The sequence below is a fragment of the Balaenoptera ricei genome, chromosome 19, assembly GCF_028023285.1.
Source record: "Balaenoptera ricei isolate mBalRic1 chromosome 19, mBalRic1.hap2, whole genome shotgun sequence".
Lineage (NCBI taxonomy): Eukaryota > Metazoa > Chordata > Mammalia > Artiodactyla > Balaenopteridae > Balaenoptera > Balaenoptera ricei.
This window is the reverse complement of record NC_082657.1, coordinates 607,141-625,403: the sequence shown is the minus strand read 5'-3', so window position 1 is coordinate 625,403 and position 18,263 is coordinate 607,141. Positions and strand designations below refer to the sequence as shown.

The 18,263-nt window shown below is 41.5% G+C and overlaps 1 protein-coding gene across 15 annotated transcripts in view; it reads left to right on the top strand.

The window, feature by feature from the left end:
* Nucleotides 1-596: 596 nt before the first annotated feature.
* Nucleotides 597-18,263, top strand: part of LOC132352992 (zinc finger protein 551-like) — an 80,407-nt gene continuing 62,740 nt past the window's right edge. For 6 of the 15 annotated variants that reach the window (XR_009498910.1, XR_009498909.1, XR_009498911.1 and 3 more), the window contains exons 1-2: nt 665-1,059; nt 2,300-2,426. Coding sequence is in view for 8 of the 15 variants with exons in the window: in XM_059903809.1 (XP_059759792.1) it covers nt 1,027-1,059; nt 2,300-2,426; nt 12,508-14,831 (2,484 nt within the window). In the remaining 7 variants the exon portion in view is untranslated. Of the gene's footprint in view, nt 1,060-2,299; nt 2,427-2,717; nt 2,814-4,682; nt 4,856-7,116; nt 7,190-12,507; nt 16,797-18,263 lie in introns of those variants that run through there. The other 9 variants (XR_009498907.1, XM_059903811.1, XM_059903809.1 and 6 more) reach the window with 8 other exon arrangements.

Here is an 18,263-nt window from a genome sequence, read left to right as displayed (position 1 = left end):
AATGGGTTGATTTGTGTAACAAAATATATATATAGAGAGAGAGACAGGGGGAACACAATTGTAACAATTCTAAAAAGGCCACAAAATTAAAAATTAGCTTTTACACAATTTAGGACATTTAGTTTGGCAGTTCCTATTTTTCTTCCACTTCTGATGATCCTGTTGATTTTTGCTTCTACTCCTCAAAATGACTGATAACATAGGCAGGGGAACCGTTTTCTGTGGGAACCAGAGGCAGAGCTCCTGCTTGTCCATCCTCTTCAGGGCAGCCGAACATCGCACTACTTGCTTTTCTGTCATGGACCTGTATGGAGTCTTTTTTTCTTCTTCCTGACCAAACAAACTGAAACTTAAAAAACTGAATAACACTTCCGGCCACATGCATTTGAAGAGCAATTAACAATGTTTCTAGCTATGTGTGGACTCATTTTATGTACGAATGACTGGAATGATACGGCATTTAGATGAGTCGATTTGGGAGCATCGCAAATAATAGTTTTATCCTCTAGGAGCTGCCTGGGCTTCACGGAGTCTGAAATAATATCTCTTCGCAGCCTTTAACAACGACCAAAGCCCCTCCCTCCTTTGAGGTAGGAACACCACCAGCAGCGTTCCTCAGGGGGCTGCAAATCCAATGCTCCTGTTGAACATTATGAACTAGCTTCGCCGCGGCCTCTGGAGCGCTGGGAACTACATTACCCAGAAGGCACGGGCGGAGAGGCCGCAGTTACGAGGCAACGGCCACTCAGGATGAGGGGTTCCCGCGCGTGAGCGTCGGGGCGGGACTTCCGGCGACCCCGTTGTGGCGGTCATTTTTGCTCCCCTCAGGTTTGTTAGCCATCCAGAGCGTTGTGTCAGGATCGAGGTGACGGGACCGAGAAGATCCGAGAGGAGGGCACAGGGGCAGGTCTGAGGCTCGGCGACGCCGCCCGGGGTATCCCGCGCCAAGCCCGGAAGAGTGACCGCCGTGCCCACGTTTCGCCTCCTCTCCCGCAGCTCCCGGCCCCGCTCTATCCACCGAGTCCGATGGCGGCGGCGGCGCTGAGGGACCCGCCTAAGGTAAACGCTCGTCCTCCGGCCCCTCACCGCCCTCACTGCACCAGACACTAAAGTCCCGAGTGCGGGACGCCTACTTACGTGCCCGCAGCCCAGGCCGCGGTGTCCAGGACGGTGAGGTGGCCGTGGGCGGCGCGTGGGCGAGGGTGACAGGCGGAGGGACCGGCAGGTGCAAAGGCTTGGAGGTCGGACTGAGCCAGGAGGATTCGGGAAACCTGGGGTCCATCTTATGGCTGCAGTAAAGAGAGTGTGAGGTGGAATCACGCCTGGACCGGCAGAGAGAGAGGTTGTTCCTTTATTCTGAGGGACCTGGGAGCCACGGAGGGCTGTGAACGGACGAGGAACAGTGTATGTGAGGGCTTTAAAAGTTTTCAAAAAGCTGCTCAGAGAAGAGAACGGATTGGAATGGGGGTGACAAAGAGAGGCACAGGGAGTTGAGTCCTCGTCCAAGGTCGCAGGATCTGATGAGAGGCAGCAGAGGTTAGTCAGTCAGCCTGAGGTCACTAGGTTCCAGGGCTGGGTGGGGATACAAGGGAGTCCTGCACACATGGAGCCCAGCCACGGTTGCCCAGGTTCTGAAGGTTGAAGAGGCACTTGTGGAACCTATGTAAGGCAGGAGAGGGTGTCCCAGTCCCTCACTGGTTCTGGGTGGCTAATACTGAAACAGAGATCAGAAGCAAGGCAGGCAGGGCTTTCCCTGGCTGTGGGCTCCCTCAGAGAACTGGGATTGTACCAGATCATGTTTGATTTTGTTAAGCACTCTGTGGATCTGGGTGAGTCCAGAGAGGTGCCTGTGATGTGGGGCAGGGAGGTGGTAGAGCTGTGGGAGTGCAACTGTGAGGTCTGAAGATGTGAAAGAGGTTTGGTCAGCTGAATGACGTGCACATCAAGGGGAAGTGTGAGCTGAGGGCCCACAGGCCCTGGTGTTGGGGATTAAGGGTAAAGATGAGCCCATGTTTGGCTGTGTCTTGGAGGCACAATGTGGGAGACCTCAGGGGAATTACTTGGGGGGAAGGATGGGGCCCTGTAGGCCAGGCCCAGAGTTTAGATGGCGTTTATCCCCCCGACTACCGCCTTTTGTTGCTGAGGGCTGAACACAGTGAGGAGAGATCAGGCATCATTGGCACCAGGCCTGACGTGGGGAGCTCTGATGGAGGATGACCGTGGAATACATGTGTGAGGAGATGAATTGTGGGTCCTCAGAGAGAGAATGTTTATGTTTCATCTATCTCATTCATGACAGGGTGGTGTGACCTTTGAGGACATTGCCCTGTACTTCTCCTGGGAGGAATGGAAGCTCCTTGATGAGGCTCAGAGACGCCTGTACCATGATGTGATGCTGGAGAACTTTGCACTTGTATCTTCACTGGGTAAGAGCCTCACCCTCCCCAGTGACCTGGGCTAGGCTTTGTATCCTGCCTCACCCTCTTTTCTCCAAGGTGTGCTCTGTCCTTCTCACATATGGACCTTGGGCACTGCTTGTTTCCCCAGCTTTCTGGGTAGTTGCTGTGATAGTTAGGGCTGGGTTGTTTGCACTGCCCCCTTCTCTCCCCGTAGCCCCAATACAGTCTGTACTCAACCCTCATAGGGGTGGATTTGAGTAAGCAGTCTTGGAGTGAGGCTAAAGGATTGCATCTTAAACTTGCCCTTTCCCTGGTCAGGTGGTGTATCCAGGTCCATGGCACTTCTGTGTCCCAGGTTTTGTTCCTTTTTATCATCTGACATTTCCTTCTGCCTCCATATGCCAGGAATTGAAGGTATTGTCATGACCATTACTTACCTGGACCATGGGCTGTTTTCCAAGGCTGTCCTTAATGGTTCTACTTGTGTTGTTTAGATCTCTTTTCTTTTTTCTTTTCTCCAGCTTATTGAGGTATAATTGACAAATAATACTGTATATATTTAAAGTGTACAGGGAGTTCCCTGGTGGTCTAGTGGTTAGGATTCAGCGCTTTCACTGCCGTGGCCCGGGTTCAATCCATGGTTGGAGAACTGAGATCCCACAAGCCGCACGGTGTGGCCAAAAAGTGAAAAAAAAATTAAAAAGTACAAGGAAGTGTACAATGTCATGATTTTATATATACACACATACAGTATGAAATGATTACTACAGTCAAGTTGATTAACACATCCATTACCTCACATAATTGTATTTACATTTTTCGTGTGTGTGGAAACACTTAAGATCTACTCTGTTAGCCCATTTGAAGTATACAATACAGCATTACAATACATTACAATACAGTATAGGCTCCATGCTGTATTAGTTCCTCAGAGCTTATTCATTTTATAAAACTGACCAACATCTCCCCATTTCCCCAGACCTGAGCACCTGGCATTCTACTCTTTGTTTCTATGGGTTCAACTGTTTTTTTTTTTCAAGATTCCATATATAAGTGATAGCATACAGTATTTGTCTTTCTCTGGCTTATTTCACTTTGCATTATGCCCTCCAGGTTCATCGTTGTTGTCACAAATGCATGATTTCTTTTTTTAATGGCTGAATAATACTCCATTGCATATAAATGGACTTTATTAATCCATTCATTCGTAGACAGATACAGGCATATTGCAGGTTAGGTTCCAGACCACCGCAATAAGGTGAGTAACACAATAAAGTAAGTCACAAAAAGTTTTGTTTTCCAGCGCCTATAAATGTTATGTTTACACTGTATAGTAGCCAGTAAGTGTGCAATAGCATTATGTCTTAAAAAAACAACATATATACCCTAGTTAAAGAATACTTAATTGCTAAAAAAAATTTTAATCATCATCTGAGTTGTATCTTTTTGCTGTTGGAGCAATTTATTGGTACATATATACAATGGAATATTACTCAGCCATAAAAAGGAACGAAATTGAGTCATTTGTTGAGACGTGGATGGATCTAGAGACTGTCATACAGAATGAAGTAAGTCAGAAAGAGAAAAACAAATATCGTATATTAATGCATGTATGTGGAACCTAGAAAAATGGTATAGATGAGCCAGTTTGCAGGACAGAAGTTGAGACACAGATGTAGAGAATGGACATATGGACACCAAGGGGGGAAAACTGCGGTGGGGTGGGGATGGTGGTGTGCTGAATTGGGCGATTGGGATTGACATGTATACACTGATGTGTATAAAATTGATGCCTAATAAGAACCTGCAGTATAAAAAAACAAACAAAACAACTAATACTAAACTTTCATTGGGTTATTTGTATGGAAATATGTTAATATAAATGTTTCAGACATTACATGAAATTTCTAAAAATCCTATATTTGTATTTGTATGGAAATATGTATGGAAATATGTTAATATAAATGTTTCAGACATTACATGAAATTTCTAAAAATCTTATATTTGTATTTGTATGGAAATATGTATGGAAATATGTTAATATAAATGTTTCAGACATTACATGAAATTTCTAAAAATCTTATATGTTCTGATATAATGTTATAAGTAATAATCCTAGTTATTACTTTAAAATGTATATCTCAGAAATAACTAATTTTCTTGTCAACTGCATTATTATGAACTTTCATCAAATCTTTAACCGTGGTCATTTTTAAGTCTTTTGTCATTTACAGACAGTTCTGGGTGTACTCTGATGATTTTGCAAATATGTTCCTATAAAAGGGTTTCATCTTCAAGAAAGTCATGGAAAAGACTCTGACAAGTACAGGTTTCTGGTAACTGACTGTACTGCTGAACTGAATGAATAAGCATTTTCAGAACTCTAATGAAAAACTGATGAACTCGTAAAAGTGCTAACAAAAGATCAAGATGAAAAAAAAAATTAATTACATGGGACTGAGTGAACTGAAAAAAAAAAAAAAGAATTGTCCAGTACAATTTTCCTGAAAGAAATATTATTGATTTTTCACTCAAATAGATTATATTTTGCTTCAGCCCTCAAAGAAATTACTTTATTTCTTTCAGATTACATTTGAAAAGTAACGCATCCTACTTTATTTTTCTAAAACTGTACCACGTTGCATATCTAGCATAAAAATGTTCATGTCAAAAAAAAATTTTTTTTTAATAAATAAATTAATTAATTTATGGCTGCGTTGGGTCTTCGTTGCTGCGCGCAGGCTTTCTCTAGTTACAGCGAGTGTAGCTACTCTTAGTTGCAGTACAGGGGCTTCTCATTGCGGTGGCTTCTTTTGTTGTGGAGCACGGGCTCTAGGTGCATGGGCTTCAGTAGTTGTGGCGTGCAAGGTTTAGAGTGCTGGCTCAGTAGTTGTGGCGCACGGGCTTAGTTGCTCCGCGGCATATGGGATCTTCCCAGACCAGAGCTCGAACCCGTGTCCCCTGCATTGGCAGGCAGAGTCTTAACCACTGCGCCACCAGGGAAGTCCCTTGCCTTAATTTGACTGATCAAGGTGCTGACTGATCAGGTTGCTGAAGGTTTTGGTGGCTTTGGCAGTTTCTTCAAATAAGACAACAATGATGGTTGCCACATCAATGGACTCTTCCTTTCAGGAATGATTTCTCTGTAGCACGCGATACTGTTTGATAACATTTAACACACAGTAGAACTTCTTTCGAAATTGGAGTCAATCTTCTCAAACCCTACTGCTGCTTTATGAACTAAGTTTATGTAATATTCTAAAGCCTTTGTCGGGCTTCCCTGGTGGCGCAGTGGTTGAGAATCTGCCTGCCAATGCAGGGGACACGAGTTCAAGCCCTGGTCTGGGAGGATCCCACATGCCGCGGAGCGACTAGGCCCGTGAGCCACAATTGCTGAGCCTGCGCGTCTGGAGCCTGTGCTCCGCAACAAGAGAGGCTGCGATGGTGAGAGGCCCGTGCACCGCGATGAAGAGTGGCCCCCACTTGCCGCAGCTAGAGAAAGCCCTCGCACAGAAACGAAGACCCAATACAGCCATAAATAAATAAATAAATAAATAAATTTTTTAAAAAGCCCAATTACATTTTTAAAAATTTAAAAAAATAAAATAAAATAAAGCCTTTGTCATCATTTCAACAATCTGCACAGCATCTTCACCAGGAGTACATTCCATCCAAGAAACCATTTTCTTTTCTCATCTGTAAGAAACAGCTCCTCATCTGTTAAAGTTTTCTCTTGAGATTGCAGCAATTCCGTCATCTTCCAGCTGCACTTCTAATTCTAGTTCTCTTGGTTTTTCCACTACATCTGCAGTTACTTCCTCCACTTAAGTCCTGAACCCCTCAAAGTCATCCAGAGAGTTGGAATCAGCTTTTTCCCAACTCCTGTTAATGTTGATATTTTTACCTCTTCCCATGATTCATAAATGTTCTTAATGGCATCTAGAATGGTGAGTCCTTTCCAGAAGGTTTTCAATTTAATTTGCCCTGATCCATCAGAGGAATTGCTATCTATGGCAGCTATAGCCTTATGAAATGTATTTCTTAAGACTTGACAGTGTAAACTACTTGATCCATGGGCTACAGAATAGATGTTTTAGTAGTAGGCATGTAAAGAACATTAATCTTGTACATCTCCATCAGAGCTCTTGGCTGACCAGCTGCATTGTCAGTGAGTAGTAATATTTTGAAAACATTTTTTTTTTCAGAGCAGTAGGTCTCAACAATAGTCTTAAAATATTCAGTAAACCATGTTATGAAGAGACATGCTGTCATCCAGGCTTTGTTGTTCTATTTATAGAATATATGCAGAGTAGATTTAGCAGAATTGTTAAGGGCCTAAGATTTTCAGAATGATAAATGTGCGTTGGCTTCAACTTTCAGTCACCAGCTGCATTACCCCTAACAAGAGAATCAGCCTGTCCTTTGAAGCTTTGAAGCCAGCCTTGACTTCTCCTCTCTAACTGTGAAAGTCCTAGATGCCATTTTCTTCCAACATAAGACTGTTTCATCTACATTAAAAATGTGTTGTTTAGTGTAGCCATGTCCATTAATTATCTTAGCTAGATCATCTGGATAACTTTGGTACAGCTTCTACATCAGCACTTGCTGCTTCACTGTGTACTTTTTTTTTCACCTTGTACTTTTATGTTATCGAGACAGCTTTTTTCCTTAAATCTCATGAACCAACCTATGCTAGCTTCATACTTTTTTTTTGCAGCTTCTGACCTCTCTCAGCCATCACAGAGTTGGAGAGAGTTGGGGCCTGACTCTGGATTAGGCTTTGGCTTAAGGTAATGTTGTGGCTGGCTTGATCTTGGATACAGATCACTAAAATTTTCTCCATATCAGCAATAAGACTATTTTGCTTTCTTTTTTTTTTTTTTTTAAATAAATTTATTTATTTATTTATTTATTTTTGGCTGTGTTGGGTCTTCGTTTCTGTGCGAGGGCTTTCTCTAGTTGCTGCGAGCGGGGGCCACTCTTCATCGCGGTGCGCGGGCCTCTCACTGTCGCGGCCTCTCTTGTTGCGGAGCACAGGCTTCAGACGGGCAAGCTCAGTAGTTCTGGCACACGGGCTTAGCTGCTCCACGGTATGTGGGATCTTCCCAGACCAGGGCTCGAACCCGTGTCCCCTGCATTGGCAGGCAGACTCTCAACCACTGCGCCACCAGGGAAGCCCTTTGCTTTCTTATTATTTGTGTGTTCACTAGAGTAACACTTTTAATTTACTTCAAGAACTTTTCCTTTGCATTTATTGACACAACTTGGTTAATACTGTTTGGTCCAAGAGGCCTGGCTTTCAGCCTCTCTTGACTTTTAACTTGCCTTCCTCCCTAAGCTTAATCATTTCTAGCTTTTGATTTAAAGTGAAAGACATGTGATCCTTCCTTTTACTTGAGCTCTTAGAGGCCATTGTAGGGTTATTAATTCGCCTAATTTCAATATTGTTGCATCTCAAGAAATACAGAGGCGTGAGGAGAAGGAGAGAGACGGATTTGCCAGTCGGTAGAGCAGCCGAACACATACAGTGTTTATTGATTAAGTTTGCTGTCTTATGGGTCCAGTTTGTAGCACCCCAAAACAAAGATCACTGATCACAGATCACCATAACAAGTATAACAATAATGAAAAAGTTTGAAATATTGCAAAAGTTACCAAAACCTGACGCACAGACACAAAGTGAGCAAATGCTGTAAGAAAAATGGCGCCAGTAGACTTGCTTGACACAGGGTTACTGCATACCTTTAATGTGTAAAAAAAAAATGCGTTATCTGTGAAGCACAATAAAACAAGGTATGCCTGTACTTAGGTTGTTTCTATACCTGGGCTATTGTGGATCATGCTGCAGTGAACATGGGGATGCAAACACCTGTTTGAGATACAGATTTTGTTTCCTCTGGAAATAGACACAGAATTGGGATTATTGGACCATGCAGTAGTTCTATTTTTAATTTTTAGGAAATTCCATACAGTTTTCCCTAATGGCTGTACTGATTTACATTCCTACCAACAATGTAGAAGGCTTTCCCTTTCTTCACATCCTAACGAACATGTATCTCTTGTCTCTTTGATAGTAGTGTTCCAGACAGGTGTGAGGTGATATCTCCTTGTGGTTTGGATTTGCATTTCCCCGATGTTAGTGATGTTGAGCACATTTTCATATACCTGTTGATCATTTGTATGTTTTGGATAAATATCTGTTCAGGTCCTTTTGCCCATTTTTAATTGGATTCTTTAGTTTTTTATTGTTGAATTATATGAGTTCTGATATTTTCTGGATATTAACCCCTTATCAGATAAATCCTTTGCAAGTATTTTCTCCTTTTCCTTAGGTTGTGTTTTCATTTTGTTTCCCTTGCTATAAAGAACCTTTTCCATTTGATATAGTACCACTTGTTTATTTTTGCTTTCATTGCTTGTGCTATTGGTGTCATCTAAAAAAATCATTGCCAACACCAATGTCAAGGAGCTTTTTCTCTGTATTTTCTTCTAAAAGTTTTAGTTTCAGGGTTTATGTTTAAAATTTTTAATCCAATTCAAGTTAATTTTTGTGAGTGGTGTGAAATAAGGCTCTAGTTTCATTTTTTTTGCATGTAGATAACCAGTTTTTCCATCACCATTTTTGGAAGAAGCTGTCCTTTCTCCATTGTGTGTTCTTGTTGTGCCTATCAAAGATGAGTTGACCATATATGCGTGAGTTTATTTCTGGGCTCTTTGTTCTGTTAAGTTGGTCTATGTGTCTGTTTTTATGCCAGTACCATAATGTATTAATTACCATAGCATTGTAATATTTTGAAATCAGGAAATGTGATGCCTCTAGCTTTGTCCTTTTTCAAGATTGTTTTGGCCATTTGGGATTTTTCATGGTTCCATACAAATTTTAGGATTGTGTTTTCTATTTCTGTGGAAAATATCATTGGAATTTTGATATGGATTGTTTTCAATCTATAAATTGCTCTTGGTAAAATTAACAATATTAATTTTTCCAATCCAAGAATACTGGATATCTTTCCATTTATTTGTGTCTTCTTCAGTTTCTTTCATTGTTGTCTTATGATTTTCAGAATGTAAATCTTTCATCCCCTAGGTTAAATTTGTTCCTGAGTATTTTATTCTTTTGATGCTATTTAAAATAAGATTGTTTTCTTAATTTTCTGTTCAGACAGTTTTTTATTAGTGTATATAAATGCAACTGAAATTTGTATATTGGTCCTTTTTATCCTGCAACTTTACTGAATTCATTTGTTAGGGTTGAATTTTGGGGTTTTCTACATATAAGAGTGCATTACCTGCAAACAAACACTTTTCCTTCTTCCAGTCCAATTTGAATGCCTTTTCTTTCTTTTTCTTCTCTACTTACTCTGGGTGGGACTTCCTGTACTATGTTGAATAAAAATGGATAGGGTAGGCATCCTTGTCTTGTTTCTGATGTAGAGGAAAACCTTTTAGCTTTTGAATGTTCAATATGATGTTAGGTGTGTGCTTGTCAGATGTGTTGAAGTACATTCCTTCTATACCTAGCTTTTTTTAAAAAAAATAATTAATTAATTCGGCTGTGTCTGGTCTTAGATGTGGTGCGCAGGATCTTTTAGTTGTGGTGCACAGGCTTCTCTCTAGTTGTGGCGTGCGGGCTCAGTAGCTGTGACCTGCAGGCCCTCTAGTTAGAGCGCATGGGCTCACTAGTTGCGGCGCACAGGCTCTCTAGTTATGGCACATGGGCTGCAGAGCGCGTGGGCTCAGTAGTTGTGGTGCATGGGCTCTCTAGTTGTGGCGGGCGGGCTGCAGAGTGTGTGGGCTCAGTAGTTGCAGTGCGTGGGCTGAGTAGTTGCAGTGCATGGGCTCAGTAGTTGCGGTGTGTGGGCTTAGTTCCCCAACCCAGGACCGAACCTGTGTCTCCTGTATTGGAAGGCGGATTCTTAACCACTGGACTACCAGGGAAGTCCCTCTTCTATACCTAACTTGTTGAGAGTTTTTATCATGAATGGATATTGAATTTTAAAATGGTTTTCCAGCATCTATTCATATGACTATGATTTTTATCCTTTGTTCTGATAATGCAGTGTATCACATTTATTGATTTGCACATGATGTTGAACCATCTTTGCATCCCAGGGATAAATTCTACTTGATTGTGATGTATGATCCTGTAACTGTGCTGTTGGATTTGGTTTGCAAGTATTTGGTTGAGGATTTTTGCATCTATATTCATCAGGGATTTTTTTTTAAATTAATTTATTTTATTTATTTATTTTTGGCTTTGTTGGATCTTCGTTGCTGTGTGTGGGCTTTCTCTAGTTGCGGCGAGTGGGGGTTCCTCTTCGTTGTAGTGCATGTGCTTCTCATTGTGGTGGCTTCCCTTGTTGCAGAGCACGGACTCTAGGCACGCAGGCCTCAGTAGTTGCAGCACGCAGGTTCAGTAGTTGTGGCTCGCAGGCTCTAGAGCTCAAGGGCTTAGTTGCTCCGCAGCATGTGGGATCTACCCGGACCAGGTCTCGAACCTGTGTCCTGTGCATTGGCAGGCGGATTCTTAATCACTGTGCCACCAGGGACATCCTCATCAGGGATATTGACCTGTAATTTTCTTCTGCTGTATTCTTCTTAAATGGCTTTGATATCAGAGTAATGCTGGTCTCATAAAATGAGCTTGGGAGTGTTCCTGCTTCAATTTTTTGGAAATCTTTGAGAAGGATTGATATTAATGTTTTAAATATTTAGAATTCCCAGTGATTTTGTCTAGTCCTGGGCTTTTCTTTGTTGGGAGATTTTTTTATTAGTGATTCAATCTGCTTACCAGTTATAGGTTAATTCAGATTTTCTATTTCTTCACGATTTTATTTTGGTAGGTTTTATGTTTATAGGAGTTTTATTCATTTCTTCTGAGTTATCCAATTTGTTGGCAAATAATTGTTCATTCTAGTTTCTTCTGATTGATTGTATTCCTGCAGTATCAGTTGTTATGTCTCCTCTTTCATTTCTGATTTTGAGTCGTCTCTCTTTGTTTTATAATCTAGCTAAAGGCTTGTCAATTTATCTTTTCAAGAAAACCAACTCTTGAGACTTCCCTGGTGATCAGTGGTTAGGACTCTGCACTTCCACCCCAGGGGGGTCCAGGTTTGTGGCCTGGTCAGGGAACTAAGATCCCAGAAGCCATGCAGAGTGGCCAAAAAACAAAGTAAAACGTTTAAAAAAAAAAAAAGGCTCTTAGTTTTATTGGTATTTTCTGTCATTTTTCTAGTCTCTATTTCTTTAATTTCTGCTCTGATCTTTATTATTTGTTTTATTTCTGCTAACTTTAACCTTGGTTTGTTCTTTTTCTCATACCTTGAGATATAGAGTTATGTTGTTTATTAGAGATCATTCTTTTTTCTTAATGTAGTCATTTATTGCTATAAACTATCCTCTTACAATTGCTTTTACTGCATCCCATAAGTTTTGGTGTGTTATGTTTCCATTTACATTTGTTTGAATTTTTTTTTTAATTATTTCTTATTTAACCCATAGATCGTTCAGGAGTGTGTCATTTAAATTCTACATATTCGTGAATTTCCCAGCTTTCCTCCTGTTAATGATTTCTAGTTTCGTACCATTGTGGTTGGAAAAGATATTTAATATGTTTTCCATCTTCTTAAATTTGTTAATACTTGTTTTGTGACCTAATATGTGAACTATCCTAGAGAATGTTCTCTGTGTACTTGAGAAGAATGTGTATTCTGCTATAGTTGGATGGCATCTTTTGTACATGTCTGTTAGGTCCATTTGGTCTTAGGTGCAGTTCAAGACCAACGTTTTCTTATTCAGAGTGGGGCATTGAACCCCTAATATTACTGCACTGCTTTCTTTTTCTGCCTTCGGATTTGTTTGTATTTGCTTAATATATTCAGGCGTTCCAATATTGGGTGCAAATATACTTGTAATTGTTATATCCTCTTGATGAATTGACTGCTTTATCATTATATAATGACCTCCTTTGTCTATTTACTTAAAGTTTGTCTTTTCTGACATAGTATAATTACCCCTACTCTTTTTTTGTTTCATTTGCGCGTTTGTGGTTGGGTTGCCCCTTCCAGTAAACTGAATGTGTACCTCATCAGTGTTTCTTTGCATTCAGGTTTCTGGAGTGGAGAAGAGAATGTTGAGGCATCCTTTGAACAGAGTGTTTCTGTGGTAATGTCACAGGTCAGGACTTCCAAGGAACCTTCATCTTCCCAGAAGACTCACCCCTGTGAGATGTGTGGTCCGGTCTTGAGAGACATTTTCCATTTGACTGAGCAGCAGGGAACACAACACAGCCAGAAATCATTCAAGTGTAGGGCATGTGCAAAAGGATTTTATTTCAGTGCAGACACTCAGCAGCACCAGGAGCAACACGTGCAAGAAAAACCATTCATAATCGGTGTGGACAGGGCCTCATTTGTGAAGAGCAGCAATTTCCATGTGTCAGGGGAGCCTTTTACCTGCAAGAAAGTTGCAGAGGACTTCCTAGCCACCTCAGGACATCTGAATCAACAGACCATTCACACTGGGGAAAAGCCAAACACAGTCACCCACTGCATGGAAACTTTACAAAGCAGAAAAAGTCATTGCACCAGGGGAGAATGCAAGAAAGCCTTCAGCCCCAAACACACACTTGTTCAGGCCCAGAGTGTCTACACTGAAAGACAGTGTTTTATGTGCAGTGAATGTGGGAAAATATTCAAGTATAAATCCTCATTTGTTGTGCACAAGAGAGTTCACACTGGTGACAGGCTTTATGACTGTGGCGACTGTGGAAAATCTTTTAAGGGAAGCTCAGCCTTCATTCAACATCAAAGAATTCATACTGGGGCAAGGCAGTACAAGTGCAGCAAATGTGGGAAATTCTTTAGCCAAGAATTTGTCCTCATTTATCCTCAGAGGAGTCACACTGGAGAAAATTGCCACATTTGCCATCAATGTGCACAATCTTTTAGCCATAGCTCCATCTTTTTTCAACAACAGACAGTTCACACTGGAGAAATGAGTTATGGGTGCACTGAATGTAGGAAGTCCTTTAGACGAAAATCTGACCTCATTGAACACTGGAGGGTTCACACAGGAGAAAGGCCTTATGAGTGCAGTGAATGTGGGAAATCCTTTACTTCTAGCTCCGCCCTCCGTTATCATCAGAGAGTTCACACTGGAGAAAAGCCTTATAAATGTGGGGAATGTGGGAAGTCTTTTACCTCTAGCTCTGGCCTACGTTATCATCAGAGAATTCACACAGGAGAAAGGCCATATGAGTGTACTGATTGTGGAAAGTCTTTTACCCAAATAAATCACCTCATTATACACCGAAGGGTTCACACAGGAGAAAGGCCTTATGAGTGCAGTGAATGTGGTAAATCCTTTAGCCACAAATCTTACCTGTCTCAACACCAGAGAGTTCACACTGGAGAAAGGCCTTATGAATGTAGTGAATGTGGGAAATCTTTTACCTCTGGTTCCGCCCTCTGTTATCATCAGAGAGTTCACACAGGAGAAAAACCTTATGAGTGCAGTGAATGTGGGAAATCCTTTACCAATGGACCGATACTCATTCGACACCGTAGAGTTCACACAGGAGAAAGGCCTTATGAGTGCAGTGAATGTGGGAAATCCTTTACCCAAAGAAATCATCTCAACATACACCAGAGAGTTCACACAGGAGAAAGACCTTATGAGTGCAGTGAATGTGGAAAATCTTTTACCTCTGGTTCCGCCCTTCGTTATCATCAGAAAATTCACATTGGAGAAAGGCCTTATGAGTGCAGCGAATGTGAGAAGTCTTTTACCTCTAGCTCTGCCCTCCGTTGTCATCAGAGAGTTCACACAGGAGAAAGGCCTTTTGACTGCAGTGAATGTGGTAAATCTTTTAGGGACAGTTCCCAATTGAATCAACACCAGAGAGTTCACACTGGAGAAAAGCCTTATGAATGTAGTGATTGTGGGAGATCCTTTAGCCAGAATTCATACCTCTCTAAACACCGGAGAGTTCACACTGGAGAAAGGCCTTATGAGTGCAGTGAATGTGAGAAATCTTTTACTTCTGTCTCTGCCCTTGGCTATCATCAGAGAGTTCACACTGGAGAAAGGCCTTATAAGTGCAGTGACTGTGGGAAATCTTTTACCAATAGCTCAATACTGATTCGCCATCGGAGAGTTCACACAGGAGAAAGGCCTCATGCATGTAGTGACTGTGGGAAGTCCTTTACCCAAAGAATTCACCTGATTATTCACCGGAGAGTTCACACAGGAGAAAGGCCTTATGAGTGCAATGAATGTGGGAAATCTTTTACCTCTCGTTCCACCCTTCATTATCATCAGAGAGTTCACACAGGAGAAAAGCCTTATGACTGCAGTGAATGTGGGAAGTCTTTTAGCCGAAAATCTAACCTCTCTCAGCACCAGCGAGTTCACTCTGGAGAAAGGCCTTAAATGTGTAAGAAATGTATAATTTCCTTGTTCAGTGTAATGACATTGGACAAAACTGTGAGGCACTAGTTGCCCCATGCATCCAAACATCAGGAGTAGAGAGATTCCTCATAATTTTCAGTTATGTGGGAAGCATGTGTGACTGTGTTGCACTCTCTAACCTACCCAGGGCTCTTGATAGATTTATGTCACTGCCACTTTCTGTAGCCAGATCCATTTCACCCCTATAACCTGGCACATCCCCACAGTGTGCATCAGTCACTACTGCAGTGTGCTCAGGGAAGCCAACTCTGTTCTCTCATTTGTGGGAGGAAATTAGGAATAGCCTGAACCTTTAGGATGTCCTCATTCCCTTTCTGACCAGCTTGGGCATGGGCCTGACCTACTGTTGGCCCAGAGAACATCACATGAGTTCATCTGGCAGCTTGCAGAGAAGGATTACCATTTTTAGGGACACTTTGGTCTCAAGATACCTGTGATGAATTTTTCTAGCTTCCGAGTCACCAGCTAAAGAACTGCCAGCCATTGCTGGCAGATCTGCCAGAACATTGCTTTGGTTTGAACAATAGCAAAGACCTTACTGTTAAGTTCTCTTTAATCTTGGACATTCTATTTACCAAGTAGGGTAGGTTATAAACAGATTTGGGCTCTACAAGCATGAAGGGGTGAGCAACTTTTATGGGGGTATCAAACTTTCTATGCCTCAGAGGAGACATTACAGAGGCAGAAATTAACTTACTAGTTTTTGCCAAATTTGCATTTCTGCCCGTGGCCTCCTAGGAAAGACTGCAGGACTTTCTTGTCCTCATTTGAGGCCTGGATGCTATGAGTTTTAGGAGACTCAGAGGGCACCCTGAGGAAGGGTCAAGTGTGACAACCTCAACTGCTTCTGGGAGCAGCATGAAGTTTTTCCCTTGTTCACAGGGGACGTCAGCAATGCTGAGGGAACTCTCTTCCCCAGGTCCTACAAAGAGCCAGGCAGATTTTTAAAAAAAGAGAAAAGGAGAATCTGTAGTCCACAGATGTGTCTCTTGTGACCCAGGCCACATTCCTGTTGACTCTGGTGGAAAGTCATTGCTCACTCTATTTGCTGTCTTTGAGGTAAGACCAACCCCGAGAGGGCATGACAAAGTGGAATGAATGTAGGATTGCCAAACCTATTTTCCCAAAACAGTTGGACATAGAGGTTTTTTTTTTTTATCTTGAAACATTTCAAAAGCTATTTGTTATCAGATAGCTCTGACGTATGTATGGAACTGAAACCATCATTGTAGTCATGGTAATGACTGTATCTGTTACTGTATATTTATCTCATGACCTTTTGTAATCTCTCTTTCCTTGCCCCTCACACCCCTTCAAGTAACCATTGATTTACTTTCCATTATAATATATAACTTTCCATTTTCTAGAATTCATGTGATGGGAATCGAAGTATTTACTCTTTTTCCTGCTTTTATTTATGTTGCATAAATACTTGGAGAGTCATCAATGATATATAAGCAACTCATACTTTTTTTTCTAAGAAACATTCTTTGAATATACCACTATTTATCCATTCGTTTGCTTATGGACATTTGGGGTTTTTCTAATTTTTGACTATTGGATAAAAAAGCAGGTACAAACATTTGTGTATAAGTTTTTATGTGGATATATGTTTATCTTCAGTAACTCAGAGTGCAAAGTTTAAGTCATAGGGTAGGTGAATGTTTAACTTAAACAAACTAGCAAATTGTGATCTGAACTAATTATACCTTTTTCATTTTTTTTTTTTTTTTTTCTGGCCGTGCTGCACAGCTTGCGGGATCTTAGTTTCCCAACCAGGCCTCATCAGTGAAAGTGCAGAGTCCTAACCACTGGACTGCCAGGGAATTCCCATTTTTTTCATTCTTACCAGCAGTGTATGAGAGCTCCATTTCTTCCACATCCTGGTGAATACTTCGTTTGTTCAATCGTTCTTTTTTTTTTTTTTTTAACAAAAGTTGTCACTTTATTATATTGTACATATGTGTCTTTCTACATAAATGGGATAAAAGATAACATTCCAGGATATTAGTGTTTTTATTGGGAATGTGTATTTCTTTTTTTTATTACTTGTATTTTTTATAGTCAATCATTCTTAATTTTAACACTTTTTGTAAGTTTGTCCAGCTATCTAACTGTTGTTTTATTTGCATTTCCCTAAAGATGCATGATGAGCATTTCTTCAGATGCATATTTGCTACCTCTGTATCTTTAGTGAAATGTTCATATCTTCTGCCTATTCTATGAATTTTGGCTATTTTCTTTCTTTCACAAGAGAACAGTGAAACAGCCAAGTTGTATTGGAATTTCACTCATTTTGTGACTTTTTAATTTATGGAATAATTGTTTTTAATACTGGAATAATATGTTCTAATTTTTTCAATTTTTTATGCTATGTGCAATGTAATGGATACATATACCATATACTTTTAATTTTAATCTGTGTTATTAATGTACTCTCCATCACTTTCTAAAGTCCAGACATTTAATAATACCACAAACCCTTGCTTAGTAGTGTTCGCCCATTTGCCTGGTCTATCATCATGGGGGTTGGTGGGTTGGAGCTGAACTCTTGGGGAGGGAGACGAGATGGCATCAGGATGAACAGGGTGTTTTTTGAGTCCCAAAGCCTAGCAGGACTGGAAATAGGGTAGTAATCAGACTCCCCAAGCCCTGGGTCAGGCAGCCTGGGTTTGAATCCTGATCCCAAAATATTGTGACTCACAGGCAAATAACCCCCCACTCTGGGCCTCAGTTTCCCCCTTTGTAAAACAGGTATAAGGTGTGGCTCTACCCGTGAGCTGTGGGAGGTGAAGAGCTGAAATGCCTATTTGCTGTGCCATGGCTATACCCGCAACCTCACTGGACCTAGGCAGCACTAACCTCTGCCTGCCGTGACATTCCCTGGCCAGGCACCCCTCATTTTCCCCAAAGTCCCCGGGTGCATTTGGGAAAGAAATGGGGCTTCTCAGAAGCCACTGACCCACCCACCCAACCCACCCGCAAGGAGGTAGAGGCTGCAGAGCACTGACATCTCAGTCTGGTTTCCCCACCTGGGAATCTCTGGGCAACTTGCTAGAGCTCCCTGAGCCTCAGTTTGCTGACTGGCATGGAGGTGATGAGGCGCTTACCTTGGTACCTGTGAGGATTAATAAAAGTAACAAAACACTGAGTACCTAACGGTGCCAGGATTCCAGGGCTTGCTTTATGAACATATTCTCTTTAATTCTCACAACAACCCAAGAAAGTGGGAACTATTATTGTACTGCCGGGGAAATCCAGGGTCAGAATGATGTTGTGGGTTCCCCAAGGTCACACAATGGACAAGTGTCTGATTCAAGATGCTGGATTCATACCCCTAAGTCTAGCTCCAGAGCTGGGGATGTTTAATCCCTTTACCTCAGCACGTGAAGC